This window comes from Vipera ursinii, assembly GCF_947247035.1.
Source record: "Vipera ursinii genome assembly, chromosome: 3".
NCBI classification, from domain to species: domain Eukaryota; kingdom Metazoa; phylum Chordata; class Lepidosauria; order Squamata; family Viperidae; genus Vipera; species Vipera ursinii.
Window position 1 is genome coordinate 42,679,694 of NC_139516.1, and position 23,503 is coordinate 42,703,196.

The window sequence follows — 23,503 nt, forward strand, 5'->3', positions numbered from 1 at the left end:
TTAAAAAGGTGAATATTACTTTGTATAATAATTCTGTGAATCATAACAAATCATAACAAGGTTCAATGTGCTTTAAAATGCCAAATAACCATAGAATCATAGGCAGGATTCTGCAGCCCAAGGCAGAGATTCCTTCTGCCATCTTAGACATTCCATTGATTAACTGTTTTCACTGTCAGGAAATTCTTCATTAGTTCCAGGTTGGAATTCCTTCTGACAAGCTTCCAACCATTGCTATTTGTCCTGTACTCAGGTGCTATGGTGAATAAATCAATTCTTTCTTCCTGTGACAGCCCTTCAAATATTGTCACTCCTAAGCCTTTTCTTTGTTAGGCTCCACGTATCTAGTTCAGTAATGGATAGAACTATATCAAAGAGAGATCCTTAAGGAGAAATTTCCTGACAGAATAGTCAGTGGAATGGTTGGTCTCCAGAAGTTGTGGATGCTCCATCTCTGGAGGTTTTAAATAAGAGATTGGACAGCCATTTGTCTGGAATGGTATGGGGCACAGGTCTGCAACCCGCGGCTCCGGAGCCACATGCGGCTCTTTCAGCCGTCTCCTGCGGCTCCCAGTCCTCTGCCATGTGCAGTCCAAAAAAAAAAAGTGGGACTAAAAAATTTCAACCAATCAATTCAAATATGCAGGGTAGGTGCATATCTCACCTTGGCTCCACTCTTCAGTCAAACCCTGTTCTGCGCATGCGCACATGTACGTGCATGCACACACATTTTTTGCGGCTCCCAGTTTTTCCTTTTGTGAGGGAACCGGTTCCGAGTGGCTCTTTTACTGTTTCAGGTTGCTGACCCCTGGTATAGGGTCTCCTGCATGAACAGGGAGATTGCTAGAAGATCTTCAAATCCCTTCCAATTCTATTACTCTGTTATTTTGTTATTCCTTTAGCTGTTTATTGTATGATTTAGCCTCCAGATCCCTTATCATCTTTGTTGCTCTTCTATGAACTCTTTTTGTATCATGGTGACCAGAACTGGATGCAGTATTCCAAGTATGGCATTGCTAATGCAGTATAGTGTAGAGTGGTTCTATCATCTCCCGTGAACTTAATGCTATCCTTCTATTGATGCAGCCTATAACTTCATTGGCTTTTTTGGCAGCTGCTGCACACTGCTGATTCATACTTAAGCCAGATCCCTCTCTTAGGCATGACTGTTGAGCTAGATATTGCCTGTTCTGTACCTGTGCATTTGGTTTTTCCTGCCTAAGTGCAGGACCTTATTTTTCTTACCACTGAACTGTATCTCATTGGATAGGGCCCAATGCTCGTCTGTCCTTCTGAATCTTGAGTCTACCTTCCAAAGTATGAGCCATTCCCCCCAGCTTGGTGACAGCTGCAAATTTGACAAGTGATCCATCAATAAACTTCATTTAAATCACTGGTGAAAATGTTGAAGAGCACTGGGTCCAAGGCAGAACCCTGAGGTACCTGTAAAATCGTAAAATCAAGTCCATTCATGTAGTGACTTGACTTACAACTGCAACAAGTTATGACCAATATTCCAAATTCAATTGTGGTCATAAGCTGAGAACTACCTATACCTATTTTGGATGTTTCTCTTACAGAAAAGTAATTGATATTAAAATGAATAGATGAAGACCTAGAATCCTCAATATGGTGCCCATCATTCCACTCTTGGACATCTTCCTTCCCTTTCTGACCCTCTTGACTTTTTACCTAGGAAGTGGTTATGCCACCACTGTAGCCATACTGTGAAGAGGCCAGCCTACGCTCTCAAAGTTCCAAATGTATCACTGTCCAAACAGATTAGTGACACTTCTGAATTCTATCAAGTATTTCAATTATACGTTTTTCATTCCTGATTATTTGGTATTAGTCAGAGGCAATGACAATATTTAATTTTACTTCTTGCTGGCAAAAGCCTCAAGATCACATGTTTATCCTAGATTGGAAATCAAAACATAATTTGACCTGAATGAGTCAGCACAATTGCATAAATGAAAATTATGTAACATAATATATAAACAACAATGGAGAAGTTCAGATTTCTCCAGTTACTATTTCTATCTCCTAGTGAAATATTAAAATATCTTCCAGTGCTATTGTTACAATAGGATGAAATGAAGAGGAAGAGGAAGAACTTTCAGTCACAGCCTCAAGCTGTTTGAATTACCCTGCCAGGGTTATTTTAATGTCAAAATGCCTGCACCTTAATCATTTCATAACAGGCACCAATTCAGGAGACAATATCCCAAGTGCCATTTTTCATGATGGGAGAAAATGTGTAAATGTTGAACTTTTATATACTATATTATACAGCACTGAGATTAGTTATATCCTTTGCAATGTTCTTTAAATTACAATCAACAGTCTACAATTAAAAGACAAATGTAATGTACTTAACTGTCACCCTGAATACAACACTGGATTTTAAATATTGGGCAATGGGCAAAATATCTAAACATAGTAAGAAAATGTTGTTCTGTAAAATTATAAATAGTGAGTATGACAATGGAAGATGGAGGTTTTGAAAAGGTGGGAATTCCCTTCTATCCTCCAATTTAACCCAAGTTCCTCTCTCCTGATTTCAAATTACCTCTCTTGCATGCCTGGGTTTTTTGGAAAGCTAGCACAGAACCTGTCATCTAGTTATCTCATAATAGGTCTTATCTTTTAGCCGTGGCTCAGATAAGCAGATAATCAAAAGAGGGTGATGGGAGTGGGAAAACATGAGGCAGGATGAGCTTGGGTGGGAAATAGGAAGTCAATTCATTAGTGAAGGTAGAAGAGGCAGACACGAGATAAGGGGGAGGAGAAAGACTATGGTGCACAACTGAAATTCATCTCCACAATTTGTTGAATTTCAGCAATGTCTTAGGTTTGGCTTATAGCATTTCATTTGCAAGATTTGAGGTGCTTACAAATTCATTTATGGGCCAAAGAACAGAAGTAGTTCATTGAAATAAATATATTATTTAATTTCATATTCCAAAACTGACTCAGAGGAGGGCAACCACAACAGCGAGATGATTGGAAACCATCAGTTATGTATATCCTGGAAACAGAAGCAGAGGGAATGGGGAGGGGGAACAATGACAAGTGTAACCATACAACTGAAGCCCCACTGCTTTCTATATGCAGTGATGTCATGCACATGTACAAAGACACAGGGGTTTGATTGCATCTACCATCTTATCCTTCTCCTCCCACCCCACAGCAGACAATATGCCTGCAGAATAGAAACTGAGGTAGACACATACTTTTACTGTAGAGAGCCAGCCAAGTGAGAATTCCCGTGTTGGGTCAGCCATGGTGGAGTGCCTGAGAAGAAGTGGGTGTGTTAAGGCAGCCATGTTCAATTGTCCTAGACCCAAGCTACAAAAACCTATATGATATAAGATTTGGCTATGTGAGGAAGCGTTTCCAGTGGTATCTAGTTTGATACACAGGGTTTGCACACTCCAGATTCCTTCAATTCCACAGTACCATCTGTTGGGATGCCTAAAGCGTACTTCTGTTTTGTGGCAATTACCTTTTGGAATGAGATTCACCCTGAAATACATGTTGCTTCCACCTTGATGACATTTCGTATGTTCTTAAAAAGCTAACTCTTTTCTCAAGTTCTGACCTAGGGAAGTTGGAGCCCCTTACTGGACTGTTATATATGTTTTGGAGTTGCTGGCCAAATTTATCATCTTGTTTAATATTTTTTATTTTGTGTGTGTGTGTGTGTGTGTGTGTGTGTGTGTGTGTGTGTGTGTGTGTTATAAGTACCTAACCTGGAGTCAAGTAGTACCTAACAATAACCTGCAACACAATTAAATACCACCTGCTTGTCCTTGGGAAGGACTCAATAGGTGGATCAAAATGCCAAATGTGGTCCAAACATCAGACTGACTGTGCAACAAACATAAATAATAATAAGCATTTCCTTATATTTGTCAAACAATAGAGTATGTTACCCTATAAAATGGTGTGCAATTTCTATGCACTGGGATTCTCTAGGCTAGAAGTCAGGAATCTGTGAGCACTAGTCCCACCTTAATCATGAAAGTTAGCTGGGTGTTATCAACCTAAAGGCCTTAAGCATATTGATCTTGAACCAAATGCAAACCAACAGAGTAATCAGAATATCACATTTGTTTCCTCCAGTAAATTCATTAATTACTTTGAAATAGGCAATCCCTATCTACCTGTGCTATTTATGCCTATACACACACACACACACACACACACACACACACGTATGCATGTAGGTATACCATGTGTATGTATGTGGGTATACACAAACACACAGACACCAACTATCTCACAAAGCCTGATATTCAGAAAGGACATCATTTCGACATAAAATTGAATAATTTCCCATTATGTTTCCAAAAACACCTACTTAAGAACTGTATCACACTTAAATCTCTTAGATGGAGCTCTCTTGCACTTATCACCTCCCACTGATTGACAAAAAAATTCCTTTTCACAATGAGGCCTTCAGAGAAATAGATTCTATTTCACATGTATTACATTATCACTTCAGAGCAAAGTGTAAAAAAAAAGGGGTGTGTTACTCTTTCCAATACAAGATCGCAAACCGAACTGTTCTGACTCAGAATTCCCCCTCCAGGCAAACCCATTGTGACATACAGCAGAAGCTAAAAAATCAAGATAACAGAAGTATGGCTTTTGTAGACACAACTGAAATCCTAAGTACTTTGTTTAGTATCTTCTGCCCTAGCTGACTTGGCAAATTTTAGGAGGGTTTTTTTTAAAAAAAATTTGGTAATGGCAAGACAGAATACAAAAAAATAAAAGCAATGGATCACTACTATACAATGAGTATATGGGGGAAAATGTTGGTAGGGAGCACTCAACAGTAGGCTAAATGAGATGACAAAGACCTTATCTTCTAGCAAATTTCTGTTATGTGATTTGATTGACACACTTTAATAACAATTTGTGAACAAAACAGCCTTTCTCCAATAGCAGATATTTTGTATTCTCAATAAACTCTTAAATGTGCTCAGCATCTTAAAAAGTTCACTCACTCTTGCAGTGAACATTGTATATTCATTCTCACTGTAGCTTTGTCTATCTAGAAATCACAAAAATCATGCTGTCTCTTTTTCTTTCTTAAACTTGCATTTTTCCCTTCAGATCTTTAGTTTTATTCTCTCGGATTCCCCAAATAGGAAAACATTTCTTCACCTTCATATTTTGAGGAAAAGTTTTGCAAAAGGATATGTCCCATGGAACCATCATTTAGTGAAAAGTCTGTAAAATGTATTCAAAATTCCAAATGTGCTCATCAGACCCAAATGGTTACAAGATTCCCGCTTGAAGGGTTAAGGGGGGTGGAAACTAGCTATAGTGACATTTAGGTAAGATAGCACTGGGAGACCAGTATGGGATCTCGCTCTACAGATTTTGCAAACAAGTAGTTAAAAAGATAAAGAAGACAAGAACACTATTTCAATATACAGTCATCCATGTATTCTGCAGTCAGAGACTCAATAACCAGTCTGAATAATGCCTAAAGTAATTGCATTTCTTTTATGAAATTGCATTTCATTGAAAAAAAATACTGTCTTCCTATAACAGATAAATATTTTAGCTTCCCTTGGGCAGATTTTTTATTCTAAAATAGAGCATATGTACAGAATCCTTGGGCAGTATTCCCTTTAACTTCTGGATAGAAGGATGACATTTTTCCCAATATAATGAAAAATTGAAATGCCTCTTAACATAAGAACCCAACCATTCAAAAACTATATACTAGAGAACAGAGATGCAAGCAGGAAGGAGCAAAGCCCAGGTGGATGAGATTAAATCTCATCAAACTAGAAAAAAAATCAAAAGCACTGGCCAATTATTTTTTTAAAAAAACAATTCTCAAAAAATACAGGTCATAAATTTGTGTGAATGGATCTGGATTGTTTTTTATGTTCCTTATATTACTATTGTTCCCAACAATGACTATATGAAGTTTTGCACATTCGGCAAACTGCCAAAAGTTTACAAGCATCACTAAGAGGAACAAATGTTTAAAAATGCTCCTATAGTTTTTTGGATCTCACATTTTTCTACAAAGCAAGGAAACCACTAAAACATCTTGCATGACTGAAATAATGAATTTTCTCTGGTTCTCTGGGATATGCTGAGATCCACGTTTTCACATCCTTTTTATTTAACCCAGGGCTTCTTAAATGACAATTCATTCCAAATGTCAAATTCTTATTTGAAACATTGACTCAACAGCAAAGAAGACATGTTGTGTTTCCACCATTGTTAACTTTCACATAATTTTGTGCTCATACAAATAGCAATGTTGCCAAAGCCAACAGTTCAGTTCACAGAACTTAGTCAAAATGAAAGATATCTGACACCTTCCCATTCTGTTTCTCACCCTGCCCCACCACAATCAAAACCTATTAGCCAAAAACACTGGAAATAAAAATGCTGCATGTGATATCACACAGAAACTGCCCAGCCTAACCCAGAAATTAAGATGCTCATTTGAAAAGGTCCAACATTCATTCGCTTCTGAACAGTGATAACTCCAAATTTAAACAATTGGCTCCGTCTAGAGGAAACTAGAAGAAACATATCTCCAGAAATTAAGACACTCATTTGAAAAAGTCCAACATTCATTCGCTTCTGAACAGTGATAACTCCAAATTTAAACAATTGGCTCCGTCTAGAGGAAACTAGAAGAAACATATTTCCAGAAATTAAGACACTCATTTGAAAAAGTCCAACATTCATTCGCTTCTGAACAGTGATAACTCCAAATTTAAACAATTGGCTCCGTCTAGAGGAAACTAGAAGAAACATATTTCCAGAAATTAAGACACTCATTTTAAAAGGTCCAACATTCATTCGCTTTCTGAACAGTAATAGCTCCAAATTTAAACAATTGGCTCCATCTAGAGGAAACATTCAGCCAAACTGAAGAGCTGCTTCCTACAGAGAATTGTATTTCCAATATTTTGTCAAACTCTAGTTATCAGACGTGCTGTTAGGATTCCAGCTGAATATAGCAATCAAATGTTAATATTTCATGTGGGTTACCCCAAAATTAAGTTTCTTAGATACCGTAGGCTAATTTGGAGCACTGTATTGAAATTAGATAAAACTTAAAAACAGGACGTGGATAAGTATCTGTGAAAATGTATTGATAATTGTTCTAACTGACTCTGTTACAACCAGAAATGTATTAATTTGATTTTGATATTATGATTAAGGGAATTGGAGAGGGAATCTTTATTGATCTATCCTGACCTATGTACAAAAAGATTTTGTTATTGTTCAAGCTTTGTGTGTGTGTGTGTATCAGTGTATTACTTGGCAGATTAAGGGATTTTATTTTTTGCATCACCAAAACCAACAATGAATGTGTCTGTGACTACTGAAGGACAGGCCACCAAAATCCTTTCCTATTCTGTCCAATGAGACACAGGCTCTTATCTGGGAAACTCACAAGAGATGATAGGATTTTCTTTTAAATAGGCTTGGCCGGAACTAGAGATACAGGAGCTGTGCTGGAAATTTTTATATGTGCAAAAGCATGCAAATATGTTGATAACAATAAAGCTTCTTCGCAGGTAGCATGTAATTCTCATAGCAGAAACTGTCCAGTCAGTCTGGTGTGCAAGGCAACAATTAACACACATAAACACAAAAGCAAACACTGATGTATTAGGTGTCTTTAATCCAAAATGAGGGAAAGCAGGAAAGCAGACCAAATCCTCTTGTTAGCAATAAGACACCAAAAAAACTGAACATTTTTTTTTACAAATTAAAGTTCCTTACAGTATCTAAAATGTCACTAAAAACTAAAGGTTTCTTTTCAAATGTAAAGGAAAGCAAGTATGTGTGCTTAAAAAATAAAATAAAATACCAATAAAACAAATGTGGTAAAAGATATCCATTCATGGTAGGATATATGGGGGGGGGGACAGAAAAATTGACCATCAGGAAAATGAGGCAAACTTGTATACAAAGATTTTCCCCTCCATGAAATATTCGTAAGAATCAGAAGAACTCTCAATTTTAAATAAATGTGCCCAAGAAAAAAAAAGATAATACCAGATGAAGTTTGCAAACCTTGTAGATATATCCCGTCTTATTCAAAATAAAATTGTGGCCCTTTGGTTTTCTAAACAGAACTCACACCATCATCATCACATATTTGTGCCATGTGGCCAACTACTAACTACAAAAGTTCAGGTATTCATCCAACAAAAAAGCTAATTTTTGTTGTATCTCTCTTTTTACATCATTATGGCAGGGGCAGACTCCACCCTACGTGAACCTATCTGAAGCTTCCATGCGGTCCCTTTCTCAAATGTAAGCAGACAGTCCCAAGAGTTGTGGGTTCCTAGTAATTTTATCTTTTTTGTGTTCCTGAAAAAAGGGACCACCATGAGCAGCTATAAAATGCAACAGCATGAGATCTTTTAAAATAGATTCAGTTGTAACACTGAATGAGATGATGGTGGAAAGTGGGCAACAAGACATATTTTGGTATACGTGCTCCAGGATCAGCTAATGAAAGAGATCAGTTAACCAGCAAGCATCTTCTTTCTGTCATGCCACCTAAATACCCTGAGATCATAATTGATTTCTGAGTGCATCATGGATCCCACCATTATCCCTCAGAAATTCAAGTTAAATTACAAAAAGTGGGGACTTCCTCCTTCTACTAACCATCCTACTACAGCATTATATTTGATCTACTAAATCACAAGCAAAGGGGAAATAATCCTGTGCATACCAGTGAGTGACAGAAAGAGAGAAGGCTTCCAGTTTAAGAGGGTATCTTACACTGGGACATTTGATGAATAACTTTTAAGATTACAAACTGAAGTCTTTACAAGGTGAAAGAACAACAGAACAGTTCTTGTTAAATGAAGACAAAAAATCAACAATGCCTGTTTCAGATGGCATTTCTTCAATGGCCCAGAAGCTCTTTTGAAACAAACCAAAAGCCTTTATCTTTAAACAAAACAAAACACCATAATACTTTGCACAAGACTCTGTTGGGATTTCAACTCTACAGTAATTTTAAATATATATATAAATTTCAGTGTTTCTGGGGGACAGGGGATTACCAGGGCAGATTTTACCAATAAAAATCCAATTATCAGAATATTTTTCCTATTGGACCATAAAAAAATTAAAAATAATAGCAGGTTGCATTCGTACAGCAGCTGTCTCCTGCCTCATCCTAGAAATGTCAGAAACATGAAGGGCAAGTAATTAGTCTGATATAAAGAACTGAATTCCACATGTTTGATAAGACAATCTTGTTTCCAATTTGTTTAAAAAATATATAGGTATCATTATTGCTTTCACAACCATGAGCTTGGCTCTACTGAATTCTCAATGAGGGAGATCCGGAGTTTCAGAAGTGTTTGCTTTCTTCCGCCTCTTCATGAGCAATGGGTTAGAGGAGTCTTCAATTTTCTTTATTTTAATCTGTTCATAATCTACCCTCATAGTGGCCAAGGCACTTGTCATCTCCTCCTAAATTGGGGGTAGACAGGAAACAAAATTGCAGTAGATTAACAACAGATAAATGAAGCCACAGCAAATTTAGAAAAGGTGCTAGAGGTCTCATAAAAATAAATCAGCATGCATTCACCTCTCTAGAAATCCCCACTCTTTATCTTTTGGGGCCACACATGGAAAACTGCAATTTTCAGTGTTGGCTTTTTAGAATATTATTGCCTCTATTTCAAATTAAATATCTTCAAATAACTTTTACCTGCCTTTCCCTGCTATATTTTATTCTAACTGTACAGCAAGACATAGGTTAAATTCTCAATAATAGCTGGTACCAAACATTTATAAAAATGTGGGTCTTCTGCAGATTCAGTCTGGACCTCTTTGATCAATCTTTTAACAGATTATAATTTTTCTAGTATAAGACTGAAATACACGGGGGAGGGAGGTATCCTTCATTTTGTACTTTGTCTATGCATACTCTTTATCATTACAGCATATAGATATAAATAAATTTAATAATAATAAATAAAATATATGACATGTAGAATGTAGGAACTTACCTTGACATCCTCCCAAAGGTCTTTCTCTTCTTTCAAAACTCTACTAGTATGCAGAGGTGTCTGTGGCACTTGCATTGATTGCTATGGAGAGAAAAGAAAGAGAAAATTAGTATATTCTCAAATGTTCCTAGATTAGACAGCAAATATCTACCTCTAATAAACAACTGAGCCCTTACCATGATCCATGGATGATTCATGAATTCTGTTATAGTCATCCGCTGGGTAGGATCTGTTTTCAGCAAATTTCGAATCAATTGTTTAACTGAAGGAAGAGAACACCAGATATATCAACACAATGTGCATTATGTTTTCTCATACGCATGATGTGATGATGGTGAGGGCAAAATTTTCTCCTTTAGTCCAAGAGATATAGTGCTGCAACTTCATCTTCCACTGCTCTCAAGCTGGTCTAACTATCTAAGCATATCAGCACAGTAAATCTAGTACAAGCCAATTCCCCCAAGTGTGGCACCTTCCAGATATGATGGATTTGAACTTCCGTTATCTTTTCCAAATCGCTGGCCAAAAATAATGAGAAGTACAATCTAATACATCTGGAAAGGCCATGACAGTATATTTCGTCAACATGTGAAATGACTTTCATTAAAGAAAGTATTGGAAACACTATAGTGAGTGCTGAAAATTACAGATACATGAAAAAAAGATAGTGAAACTTTTAAAGTCTGCTTTCTTAAAAACTCATACTCCTTATGAACTCTCATTCAAAATGCTTCTAGTAATACGTTCTTCTTCAGATGATTCTACATAGCAGAAGCTGAAGAGAAATCTACCAACATCTCTTCTTCATTTAAGAACAGAGTATAAGAATGAATACAAAACTCACAAAACAGTTCTCTGGCCAGGTTGTGGAATAACTTTTAAGTTTTCAAACATAGAAAACTATACAATTTCTCCTAAGACCCTTTATTCTTGTCTTATTCATATTTAAGCATGGGTTTGAAACCCATTAGGGACGCGGTGGCTAAGTGGGTTAGGACACTGAGCTAGTCGATCAGAAGGTCGGCAGTTTGGTGGGTCGAATCCCAAGTGCCGTGTAACAGAGTGAGCACCTGTTACTCATCCCAGTTTCTGCCACCCTAGCAGTTCAAAAGCACGTAGAAATGCAAGTAGAAAAATAGGGACCACTACGGTAGGAAGGTAACAGCGTTCCATGTGCCTTTGGCGTCTAGTCATGCCGGCCACATGACCACGGAGACGTCCTCGGACAAGTGCTGGCTCTTCGGCTTTGAAACGGAGATGAGCACCGGCCACTAGAGTCAGACATGACTAGCACGCATGTGCAGGGGAACCTTTACCTTTTTTACCTTGAAACCCATTAATCTCACTCATTTCTTTTTCTGTTTGTTTTCCAAAACCAAACAATAGTTGAAGTTCATAATAACATTTACCTTCTTCTGATACTTCAGACCATTCTGGGTTTGGAAATTCATATTGACCCATCCTGATCCTTTTCTTCATCCCTGGAGAAATTGCCAAACCATGGTTCGAATAAAAAGGAGGGTAGCCACACAGTCTACACAAAATTGAGAAAGAAATTATTTTGCATTAGTCACTTTCTAAGGCAGTCCCACATAATATCTGTGAAATCAGTAGAGTGTGAATTACTATTGTCCAGTCATCCCTTCCAAGGGTTACTCATATAATGTTTGATGATAGAAGGTGTATACACTGAGTTCTCATGAAAGAAAAGAGTAAAGTGTCCTACCCCTCATGACCTCAAGACTACACTTAGAATGAGAGAGGCAGTGATATTAATCACTAGAGGAGCAGGAATAAGCTTTAATAATATACCGCTCCTTAATTTAGTAATCCTAATAAAGATTGTGCTGGGAAGATTAAATTCAAGAATAAATTCCCATAGGCACTCTCTTTACCAGCACTATCATGTTTCCAGTAGCTTGACAGTGTTTTTTCAGTTACCTCCCTTCTGAGACTGGACTCTCAACTGTTAACCAAACAGTGGATTAGTGAGCCAGAAGTAGCCTAATTGACCGTAATGGCAGCTATTTGCTATGGTAGGCTGCAGACAGTAGCCATCACTTCCTATTATCATTTTTTTAAGTATTCACAGGAATATGTGTGTCCTTACCTGCCATACTGGCCCTTTACTTTTGTTTTGTTTGGGAAATACATTAATTCTGGAAAATTTACATGATGAGAAGGGATACCCATTCTGGAATGAATGGCTTAGGTTGTTGAAAGAAAGGGTCTTTTTTCGGGGGGGGGAGGAGAAAAAATAGTTAAATAATCTTGAGTTCTCATAGCATGTCCCCAGATTTATTTGTCCAGATGTGTGGCACAAGAAAGCAATAATTTGTATGACAGCATTAGCAATAACATGGTTTAGCAATAACCTGGTTTAGATATTTTCAGTGTCCAAATAATCCCTTATATTCTAATGAATTATGGGGCAGAATTTTATCACAGTCCTTGGCTATTAGAGTCAAGGGTCCATCAATATTGGCTCATCTATCAAACGTAGAGACACCAGGACCCAATATCTCTTTCTTTGTTTTTGATCTTCTGTTCCTCAAAATCCAAGGGCAATTAACTGCTCTTTGCTCCTGCTATATTTCTAGCTCTTAAGGAGAAAGTATGGATTGTCCTCATTGCTCTCAGTTATAGAAACTTGGCACAACTGGGAAAGAATTCCTGCCCCCCTCTCTGGCCCCAAAGGTGAATTATGTTTTTTATAATAGTAATACTCAAATGACAAGACAAGGTATCTCTCTTCAGAGCTGACAGAGAAGTTTATGCTGGCTATTGGTTGCTAAGATATTTAGAAAACCTTTACAGCCCAGTATGGAAATCGTAAACTCTACCTCCACTTCCTCTTCACTTATTTGAAACTGGAGAGTAAAGCTGTATTTATTTTTATCTGTCTGTCTATAGGTAGTCCTTGAGTTACGAGTGTAATGGAACCCGCCATTCCACTCGTAACTCGAAAACTCATAGAGTGAATCTTGTATCTCAAACAAGATCACTTCCTTGCTCATTAAAACGCATACGGCTCGTTAAGTGAACATGAGGTATCTCAGGATGGGGAAGGCCATGGAGGGCCTAGTGATGGAACAGGTCCCCAAGGCCTCCCTGACCCAGTAATATACTGCATGCTTCCCCCTCCTTTCCTGCCACTCCAGACTCACCTGGAAAAGATCCGTCTCCTCTCTACCGTGGTTCCTGCTGCCACCCGGATCTGAGGCCGGGGAAGCTTATGCGCCCTCCCCCCCGGTGGCCTGATCCAGGCTCCGGAGGCCTTTTCCAGCCGCTGCCACTCAGATTTGAAGCCAGCAGCAGCCTGAAAAAGGCCTCTACAGCCCGGATTGGGCCAAGGGGGGGGCGCGGAAGCGTTCCCCAGCCTCAGATCTGGGGGCAGCGGCCTGGAAAAGGCCTCTGGAACCTGGATCGGGCTGAGGGGGGTGCAGAAGCATTCCTCAGCCTTAGATCCAGGAGGCTGCAGCCTGGAAAAGGCCTCTGGAGCCTGGATCGGGCCATGGGGGGTGTGCAGAAGCATTCCCTGGCCTCGGATCTGGGGCCAGTGGCCTGGAAAATGCCTCCAGAGCCCCAATCCAGCCTCCAGAGGCACGTGGAAGCATCCCCCAGCTTCAGTTCTGTTCTCTGTTGTAGAGAATAGAGGCCTAAACTACTATGAGATCATGTAACATGAGATCTCACCCCACTGATCTTGCGTGATCTTGTATTACTTTAGGCCTCTATTCCCTGTGAACACACTGAAGGCTTGGAGCAGCCAAGAAAGTGAAGAATCTCAATCTTTGCAGGGTGAGTATTGAAGGCCTGATGCCTAGGGAGACCCAGGGTGGGAGTGGGGAGGGAGGGAATAACCAGGGTGAATATTGCAGAACCACTACGGTTGCTCATAAGGGCGAACAACTACCGTGGTGCTGCAATATTCGTAACTTTGGGACTTGCTCGTAAGCACTAGGGGGTGCTCATCATGTAACTTTGAACAAGCATTAAGTGAATGCTCATAACTCTGGGATTACCTATATTTTAGCATTTTCATATATGAACAAGTCCCAAAGTTACGAATATTGCAGCACCACGGTGCCTTGGTGACTAGGGGTAAAATATCAACTAATATGATATAAAACTGCTTAGAGATTTAAATGTCAAGATTAGCTTTTGGAATAAAGCTTATAAACATTGCTGATACCCTTGTACCCATGAATCACTGTTTTCGAGAATGGAACGTATAAGCAACAATACCAAGACATGCAATCTTTCCATTCTATCTTATAATTAGGCTCTATCACTATTTCCATTTTGACAGCCTGCTCACCCTCTTCCCGCCCGCAGATAAGCTGAACTTGTAAGCATATTCTGTGCATCACCTTTAGTGCTTACTGAAAATTATCTTGAACCGTATAACCGATTTTAAAAAGTTGATATACTGAAGGGCCTGTTTATAGATTCAATAAAATCAAGAATATGGAGAACAGAAAATTCAAAGTAATTCCCAAGCAGAGTGCAAACAAGCCAAGCTACTTACAAGATATACATGATGACACCAAGGGACCACATATCACAGGATTTGTCATATTTCTCTGGACCTAGTACTTCTGGAGCTAAAGGGGAAGAGAAACAGAGATTTAACTGAATGTGAGTCTCTATTCTGCTGTGCCTCCAAGCTCTGAGGCAACATATGAGAAGCAGAGAAGACAAAGATCAGAGAGATTATCACAAGGAAGCAGCCGCTATACTGCATGGGTGGTAATTATTTTTTCATCTACCAAATGTGAACAAGCATTTCTGCTTTGGTAGCTTAAAACAGTTCCCTGGCATGATGAGTAAATTCCTCCTCACAATCGAGAAGAGGGATGAGGTAGAAAGTCAAATACCAAAGGAGAAGGGATGGAAGGCTTGCAAGAACTTCTATAACCAGAGTTTCTGAGTATCTTTCACCATCTTACTATAGCTGACGCTAAAGAATAAGAAAGGAGGTGGGAATATTGGAGAAAGGAATGTGTCAGTCCTTTACTTCCTCATGTGAGAAGATTTTTTTCCCTTGCCATCCATAGCTCTGAAAACTAGACACAAGCTCAAAACATCCATATTGTTGAGACAATCAATGGTCAGCAGAAAATTACTACTTAACACAGCAATAGAGAACCAGGCTATGTTTTAAGAAGAAAAGGAGTATGCTAATTCTGAAGAAAAGGCTGATGTTATTAGGCCATTATGGCAGGTAAAAAGAGCAAAGTATGACATGGCAGGAAACTTAATGAAAGACATCTTTTATTTTAACAAGAGTATAGTATTCAGGCTATTACAAAAGAACAAATTGTCCCTTCATTTAGGAACTTATTACCCCTGGCACTGTGCCTGGAAAACCCTTGCTTCAGTATTTGCAATTTGGACACAATTTATCGGCACAAACTATGGTATCTGTTCAGTTCTCAGTTCCTGGGAAAGCTGACCTCACTGAGAGTGACTGATAAATACAATTTTAAAGTGTGACAGCAAAAGATCATTAAGGTCACAAAAAAGATTTAAAAGTTGCATAAGTCATTTTGAAACTGAGTTGGATGTCACTTTGCATACATTGTTTTAAAACTAAATCAACAAGATGATTAAGATATTTCACATAATTTGTATATACAGGCATTGTCGGGTTTTTTTATATAGATTTAGAAACTTAACTCTTTTTTTTCCTTAAGAAAGCAAGCTTGTTTTAATTGGAGATTGTGAAGTAGGATTTCTACATACTACTCTTATTGGGAGGCAAAAATTTAAAAAATAATTAAATAGTCTTCCTAGGTGGAATAAATCTTTTGGATATGCCAGCAAATCTGCTTCAAATCTGCACAAACAATTCATGTTGAAAACAGAAATGCAAACATCATAAGTATACTTGTTCACCCAATCAACTATCGGCAAAACTAAATAGATTAAATCTACTGATGGATTGTTTTTCCCATTTTTGCAGGAAAAAGGAAATATTTGGGTTTTGATTAGCACACTGGCAATCTCATTCCAAAATTAAGATGTACCCAGAATAAATAAGTAAGTGAAACATGGCAATAGTCAGATTTGATTTCATTCTGCTCACATTTAGATATGCTGAAATTAAAACTAAAGAGTATTACTTAACTTTTACTAATATTAATACATTCCATATATTTAATATGTTTATGTTTATAATGCCCTGGCAACTTTTGAAGCAACTACTTCCACAATTTTCAAGGCATGCAGAGATTTCTCACTGCCACCCAATGATTGTCTGGAGATTTACAATCCCAAATTTAGTAACCTCAGAAATAATGCATCAGATCCTATGAAGTGCTGCCTACCATTCTTGAACATTTTGATTCTTGTTCCATCCCAGCTATTTTCAGCATTCAAGAGCAATGTGCATGTCCTTCACTTGAACTTTACCATCATTTTCTCTCTAAAGCTACAAGATAGTCCTCGACTTCTAACCATTCATTTAGTGAATGACCCTCTTATGACCCTCTTTTATCGGTCTACTATAGAGAGCGTCCTCTCGTATGGTATTGTGGTTTGGTATGCTGGTCTGACAGCCGCGGACAGGAAAGTATTACAGAGGGTAGTGAGCATAGCACAAGACATTTTGGGCTGTCCCCTGACACCACTGGATAACATCGCCAGGGCTCGTTGCCTTGGAAGAGTGAGGAAGATTCTCAGGGATGACTCACACCCTGGACGGTATCTGTTTACTTTCCTACCATCCGGTAGGAGATATAGGAGTATAGCCAGCCGTACCAACAGGCTAAAAAATAGTTTATCCGTAGGCTGTTAGGCTTTTAAATGGGATATAATCTCTGTGAACTTATGCAGAATTGACTTGGGAGGCCGGTGTGTGGTGTAGTTGGTTCACATGGTGTGGTAGGATGGAGGGTTTGTTGTCACTGTGTGTTGGGGGCATAGAGCAAAGGGGGAGGCTCAGCTAATCTCAATGTACACATGTTGTACTTTGACAATAAAGGTTTATTTATTTTATTTACCTTCCCACTGTAGTGGTCCCTATTTTTCTACTTGCATTTTTTACGTGCTTTCGAACTGCTAGCTTGGCAGAAGCTGGGACAAGTAACAGGTGCTCACTCTGTTACACGGCACTCAGGATTCGACCCGCCAGACTGCCGACCATTTGATCAACAAGCTCAGCGTCCAAACCCACTGAGCCACCGCGTCCCTATATAGTACGGTTACTTACCTACATAGTATGGTGTGTAGCATGGTGTAGCTAGAGAGTTATGTGTTGTGGTTTCTTTAGCAAAACCAAAGTCTGTAAGTTTTAATACAGCATTAGGCCTTTTTGAGGTATATAGAAGGTTTTCTGGCTACAAGACATAAAAAGATAAAGTCCTTAATCAAAAGCTATCTTCTATATCAACTTCTAAAACTTGCTCCAATCCTAGATTAAAAAAAGCCCACCACATAAAAACATGCAATGCTATTTTCCTCTGTAATTTCATTCAAAATAATACCTATGATTTATTTATGTAATAATTTTATAGATCACCTCATATGCATGACTAAATCTGTAGTTGATTTCAGATCCTCTAAATCAACCCTTAAATTGTTCTTACTGTTTTACTCTGTTTATAACTGTTAGCCAACCTGCTAACATTATAAATAGAGTAAAATAAAGAACAACCATTTTTAAAAGAAACTAGAACATTAATTGCTTGACTTCATTTATATACTGTACACTCACAGTGAAGTGTACACTTCATCAGCTATCTAGCCACAACTAAAAAACCATTTAAATTAAAAAAATAAGAACAATCAGTAAATGAAAACAGCAAGATTATAAATGAAAAACAGAAGACTATAACACAATAGCAAGCAAAAATATTGGGAGCAAGCTAAAATAGTTCAATGGATATGTTAAGAAAGGATTTTGCCTGATCCTACAAAGACATGAAATTAAATTAAATATGTCTTTCAAAAGACAATGCTGTATAAGCAAAATGTCGCTGATAAAAAAAGCCCCAACCATGGTTGTAACCTGTTCATCATGCAAAGAGCCCCTTATCAGATGCCACTAATTATTCAGTTTAAAACAAAAAAAAATCACACAGTTGAAGCATACTGCATTAGATAAAGCCTCCTTTTGCTTGTGGGGATAAATAAATTTAAGAAAAAGCTTTCGAAATTATCAGTTATATTGCATATGTCCAAGATAATACATACCTTAACATCCCGGTGTGCAATGTTGATAGAGTGTAAATACTGGATGGCTTCTCCAATACTTTTCATTATTTCAGAAGCCTCTGAAGGAGATGAAAGAGAGGGAGGGGAGGGGAGGGAGGGAGGGAGGGAGAGAGAGACGGACCATTATTCTCAGGAACTAAACATGCAAAAAATTCATATCCCAATTAAAGATCACAAGGACATTACATTTCTGTATTAGGTTAAGATTTAGAGCATAATCAAATGTAACAAGGCTACAACTTGCAAACTGTGCATTTATATTATATTTCTCTCTTCCCTTTTATAACATGGTTCTTCTTTCCTAATATTTTAAAATTACTTGTTTCCTAACTGTTGTTCACATCATAGGGTAGGATAGACTGCTTCTACCCAGTCTATGGGATTTGACCATGTCAAATTTAAACGGACTAATTTAGAGGATCTGAAATCAACTAGACATTTATATCTCATATAATACCATCCCACAGCTTATGTCTTCAATTCTATTTTAGGATACAAACCATGGTGTTCAGGCTAGAAAACTACTGTATGTTCAGCATTTGTCCAGAATCTCAATAATAATAGTAATTTTTTAAAAATCTAGTTTGAAATTGTTAAGCTGAAAGCTCTTCCATCCCATAGGTGAAGATGATGTTAAGGGAGACTTTGATGGACATTACTGGAGGAATGGAGCTGTTTTTTAAAAAGTCACTGCTATCTGTAAATAAAAAGGTAAGGTAAAGGTTCCCCCGCACATGTGTGCTAGTTGTTTCCAACTCTAGGGGCCGGTGCTCATCTCCGTTTCAAAGCTGAAGAGCCAGCGCTTGTCCAAGGACGTCTCCGTGGTCATGTGGCCAGCATGACTAGATGCCAAAGGCGCAGGGAACACTGTTACCTTCCCACCGTAGTGGTGCCTATTTTTCTACTTGCATTTTTACGTGCTTTCGAATTGCTAGGTTGGCAGAAGCTGGGACAAGTAACAGGCGCTCACTGTTATGTGGCACTCAGGATTCGAGCCGCCAAACTGCCAACCTTCTGATCGACAAGCTCAGCGTCCTAACCCACTGAGCCACCGCATCCCTATCTGTAAATAGGAGGGCACAATTCAAGACTAATGAAGGAGGGAATCCGAGGGAAATGGACTTTTAAGAAATATGAAGAAATATGTAATATAAATATAAATACAGTTCTGTAAGGAAAGTGCTGGCATAGTAATTAGAATGCAGTATTGCAGGCTAATTCTGCTGACTGCCAGAGTTCGATTCTCACCGACTCAAAGTTGATCCAGCCTTCCATCCTTCCAAGGACCCAGATTGTTGGGGGCAATATGCTGACTCTGTAAACTGCTTAGAAAGGGCTGTAAAGCACTGAAAAGCGGTATATAAGTCTAAGTCCTATTGGTATTGCTATTGCTATTCAAGCAACAGAATGACAAACTTTACCTCAAGCACCACCAAAAAGACTACATCAAATATATTATATAACAGGAAATCTAGATACAGATTATCAAAAAGACCACTGATTACTGATGTAATTATTGATGTAGATAGCTGCCCTGGTAAGATGTCACCTGAAGAATATACAAGACAATATTTATATAAGAAGCAGGTACTTAACTAATACGAAAAAATATCTGAGGAAATGTAAGAATAGATAAAAGATATAGTACTGTAAAAAAAATCTGAAAAATATTCATACAATTTCAAAGAGAAAATAATCTAAGTAGCTTTTAGATCAACAGATCAAGACAGAAGATTAAAGCCAGAAACCAAAGGAACACACAATAGTTGAAAGCAGAACTTTAACATCAAGCAAGAAAAGCCAAGCAAAAAAAATCCACTTATGAATGTCAAAATAAATAAATATATATATTTCTTAATGGGAAGTATATATACTTAAAGTAGGATTTTCAAGACTGATGACAGATGAGAAGCCAGAGAAAAAGACTATAGGGAAATATTTTGTGGATGAGATTATAGAATAACAAAAATGAGCCTCTCTCTGAGGGAGATGGGTGGTTAAGAAATATGAAATTAAGAAAGAAAGAAAGAAAGAAAGAAAGAAAGAAAGAAAGAAAGAAAGAAAGAAAGAAAGAAAGAAAGAAAGAAAGAAAGAAAGACTTATGGAGAGAGGAGATTTCAGTACACTCCCAACCAGAAAACAATGAATGGACTGTCAAATATGAAAACATCAGGTGCAAATGAAACCTACTGGAAAAATAACAGTTAAACTCTATGCCAATAAATGTGGAACAAAATTGTGTGGCCCTGAGATTGGGAAAAAAGTGTTTGTGTGTGTGTCTGTGTAGAGAGAGAAAGAGAGAGAGAAAGAGAGAGAGAGAGAGAAAGAGAACAGAGACAAGTCAAATGAAGAGAAGTTTCACACAAGGCAATGGGAAAGATAATTTAAAATAATTGATAATGAAAAATAATTTGAAGAGATTTCCTTCTTCTTTAATGATGCAACCTTTGGTTGTCTTTATCATGCCAGAATGTGGAATATACTAAAGCTGCTGGGTGAGTCCAAACACCTGATTATTACAATAAATGGAAAGCTGATTACAGGAACTGAATCTGTACTTCAGAGTAAAAACGATATGAAACAAGGATCTATATTGTCACCATGTATTTTTAAGTTCTACACTTTGGGAAAGGGTAATTGCTGGAATCAAACTGGAGGCTAAAACTCTAACAGTCTGAGATGTGCAGAAAATATTTTATTAGCAGAAATTTAAAGACCAAAAAGACCTCATTATGAAAGTAAAAGTGTACAGTAAAAACAGATCAATGTTAAGTATTTAAAAATGCTGTCAACAGGCATGCTCAATGAACTTACAGTTGGTGGTCAAGAAGTGAAGTAGATAGTTTTGTTTTCTTGGACTTAGATAAAGATGGGCAGAGCACTGGAGAGGTAAAGAGGAGATTAGTGCTATGGAGGAGGGACATAATAAACAGACAAAAACATGAAGGATTAGAATATGTCCATGATAATAAAGATCAGAATAATTAATGTTCCAATGATAATGGAAACCTGGGACACTGAAAAAGAGCAAGAAAAAGAAGATTGTGAAATTAGGAAAGTTACAAAAGAGTGCCATGGACAGCAGAAAGAATCAATCAACCAACCAACCTAGAACAGTTACAGACTGACCACGCCTTTGAAAAGGTTATTATTATTATTAGTAGTAGTAGTATATGGATGGCATTGTTACATTAGCCAGGAGATTACAATGCTAATGCGGAATAGTAGTTTGGCTGCCAATTTACTAACTCTGCTGGGGTACATGCTTATGCGCTTCCCAAGATGCGCCACAGGAGGGCTTTGCACCCGAAAGAAAGACAAGCGGCTCTTCCTGCAATGTCATGCAAATCTCCTTCCCTCCATAAAGGCCGTCGCAACCAGGAAGGTTCAGAGCTGGCAAGAATCTGAATCCCTTTACAAAGCACCATCTCATTTCCTCAGCCAAGTGGTTCCTATTTATCTATTCACTCTGAACATGCTTTCGAACTACAGGTAGGCAGAAGTTGAGGCAAGTGATGGGAGTTCAACCCGGCACACAGTGCTAAGTCTCGAACCCCTTGAGCAAAGACCAACTCCAGGATCATTAAGCCACTGAGCCACTGTGCCTCCTTTGAAAAGATGATTAGCGACCAAAAAGTCTTATATTTTAGGCTAGAAAAAGCAACTAGGCTGGCAAAGTTTAGGGAACTAGAAAAAGGGAAAGACTATGGGTAAGGTGGATAGACAGGATCAAAGACATTGCGGGAAAGTTACTGGAAAAGCTATGGTGTTATCTCTGGAGACAAACTGAAATAGTGGACATTTGTCATCCTATCACCTAGACTCTGGGCTGGATTCAGTAGCTAGCTAGCTATTGATGCATTACAAGATTGAGAAAAATAAAGAACCCAGTAGATTTAGTTTAACCAAGCCTTTTTGAGATAATTGTTTAGAAACCCCTTAAAAGAATTAGATTAGGTACATTTTGCAAGAAGTCTTAGGACCTTTTCAATAGTAACCTATGCTAAAGGGTAGCAGAGTATGAACATTTCTATTAAGCTTGAAGAAATCTACTCTATCCCTTCATACCTCTTTCTGTGAAAGCTTGGTCTCCTCTATCTTGAATTCGACTGAAGAGTTCCCCTCCATCCAAGCTGAAATTCATAAACAAATGTAGTTATAATAACAATTGCTATCTCAACCCAAAACTATAAACACATTTCTATCAACTCTGGGCCTCAAGTACTCAGATCTTCAGAGTATTGTCCTTTCTAAGTAAATTAGGGGTTATAGTAGATTGGCTGAGTACACTGATGCACTGATGCACTAAACCAGCAATGTCCAATGTGGCAAATTTAAGACTTATGGACTTCAACTTCCAGAATTCTCCAGCCACAATGTGAATCAGCCACAAATATGAATAGTAAAATATACTTATCAAACTATAGTGGCTGAAATCAGGCATTCCTACTAAGCAAAATCAAACTATAAAATCTTGCAGTTACATAAATATGTGAACTCAGTTACTGTCTCAATATTCAGATAATTGTGTTCATTAGTTAAAGAAAAAACAACAGTTATATATCAAGTTAGACTAACATATCACCCAGCAGGTGTGTTGCAGTCCACCGAAAAAAATAAAAAATAAAAAAATAACACCCCACTATAATAAATAGGGGGTATTAAAGGTGGCACAAGACCATTATTGTCTCAACAGTAAATATGTTAATTTTCCTGAACAAATCAAAGCATATATAATAAGGAATGGATCAGATTAAAACATGTAACACCTATTTGCAGGTTGACAATTCCCTAAAAATCTCCCACACCCGTGCACAGAAATTATTATTTTTTTTTACAAAAAAACTTTCACTGAAATGGATGGATGCTTTAAAACCTAACTGCCCTTCAAGAGAGATATTTGAGAAATTATAGTGGTATAGAAAAAAGGGAGTAAAAGACTACTTTCCCAACTGTGATTTCCCTGCTCAAAAGTGATTACTAGCCCTTTAAAAAAAAGCTACACTGGAAGCACATTTTTTTGCTGTGTATTTTAAAGTCTAACTGACGCAGGGTGGGCAAGAAAAGTGATGGGGGGCCACAATTTCTCCTTGTACCAAACCTTCCCCACTTTTGCTTTAGAGAAAAATTCCTGGGAAAAAAATCCTATAGCTCTCTCTACAAAGTCTGCATATTTCAGTGATGCACTTGTGTCAACCATTCCATTTGCATGGAGGGACTTAAGTCTCTCTTCCATTGCTTAA

The 23,503-nt window shown here is 37.9% G+C and overlaps 1 protein-coding gene across 1 annotated transcript in view; it reads right to left on the reverse strand.

Annotated features, from left to right (window-relative positions):
• Positions 1–7,583: 7,583 nt before the first annotated feature.
• The window catches only part of MAPKAPK2 (MAPK activated protein kinase 2), a 68,945-nt gene continuing 53,025 nt past the window's right edge, over positions 7,584–23,503 (reverse strand). Inside the window, exons 3-10 of the mRNA XM_083358444.1 lie at positions 22,329–22,393; positions 18,240–18,319; positions 17,257–17,383; positions 14,572–14,647; positions 11,450–11,574; positions 10,217–10,302; positions 10,041–10,121; positions 7,584–9,498 (exon numbers count right to left, since the gene is read on the reverse strand). Coding sequence (XP_083214570.1) covers positions 9,355–9,498; positions 10,041–10,121; positions 10,217–10,302; positions 11,450–11,574; positions 14,572–14,647; positions 17,257–17,383; positions 18,240–18,319; positions 22,329–22,393 — 784 coding nt within the window. The 3' untranslated portion in view covers positions 7,584–9,354. The remainder of the gene's footprint in view (positions 9,499–10,040; positions 10,122–10,216; positions 10,303–11,449; positions 11,575–14,571; positions 14,648–17,256; positions 17,384–18,239; positions 18,320–22,328; positions 22,394–23,503) is intronic.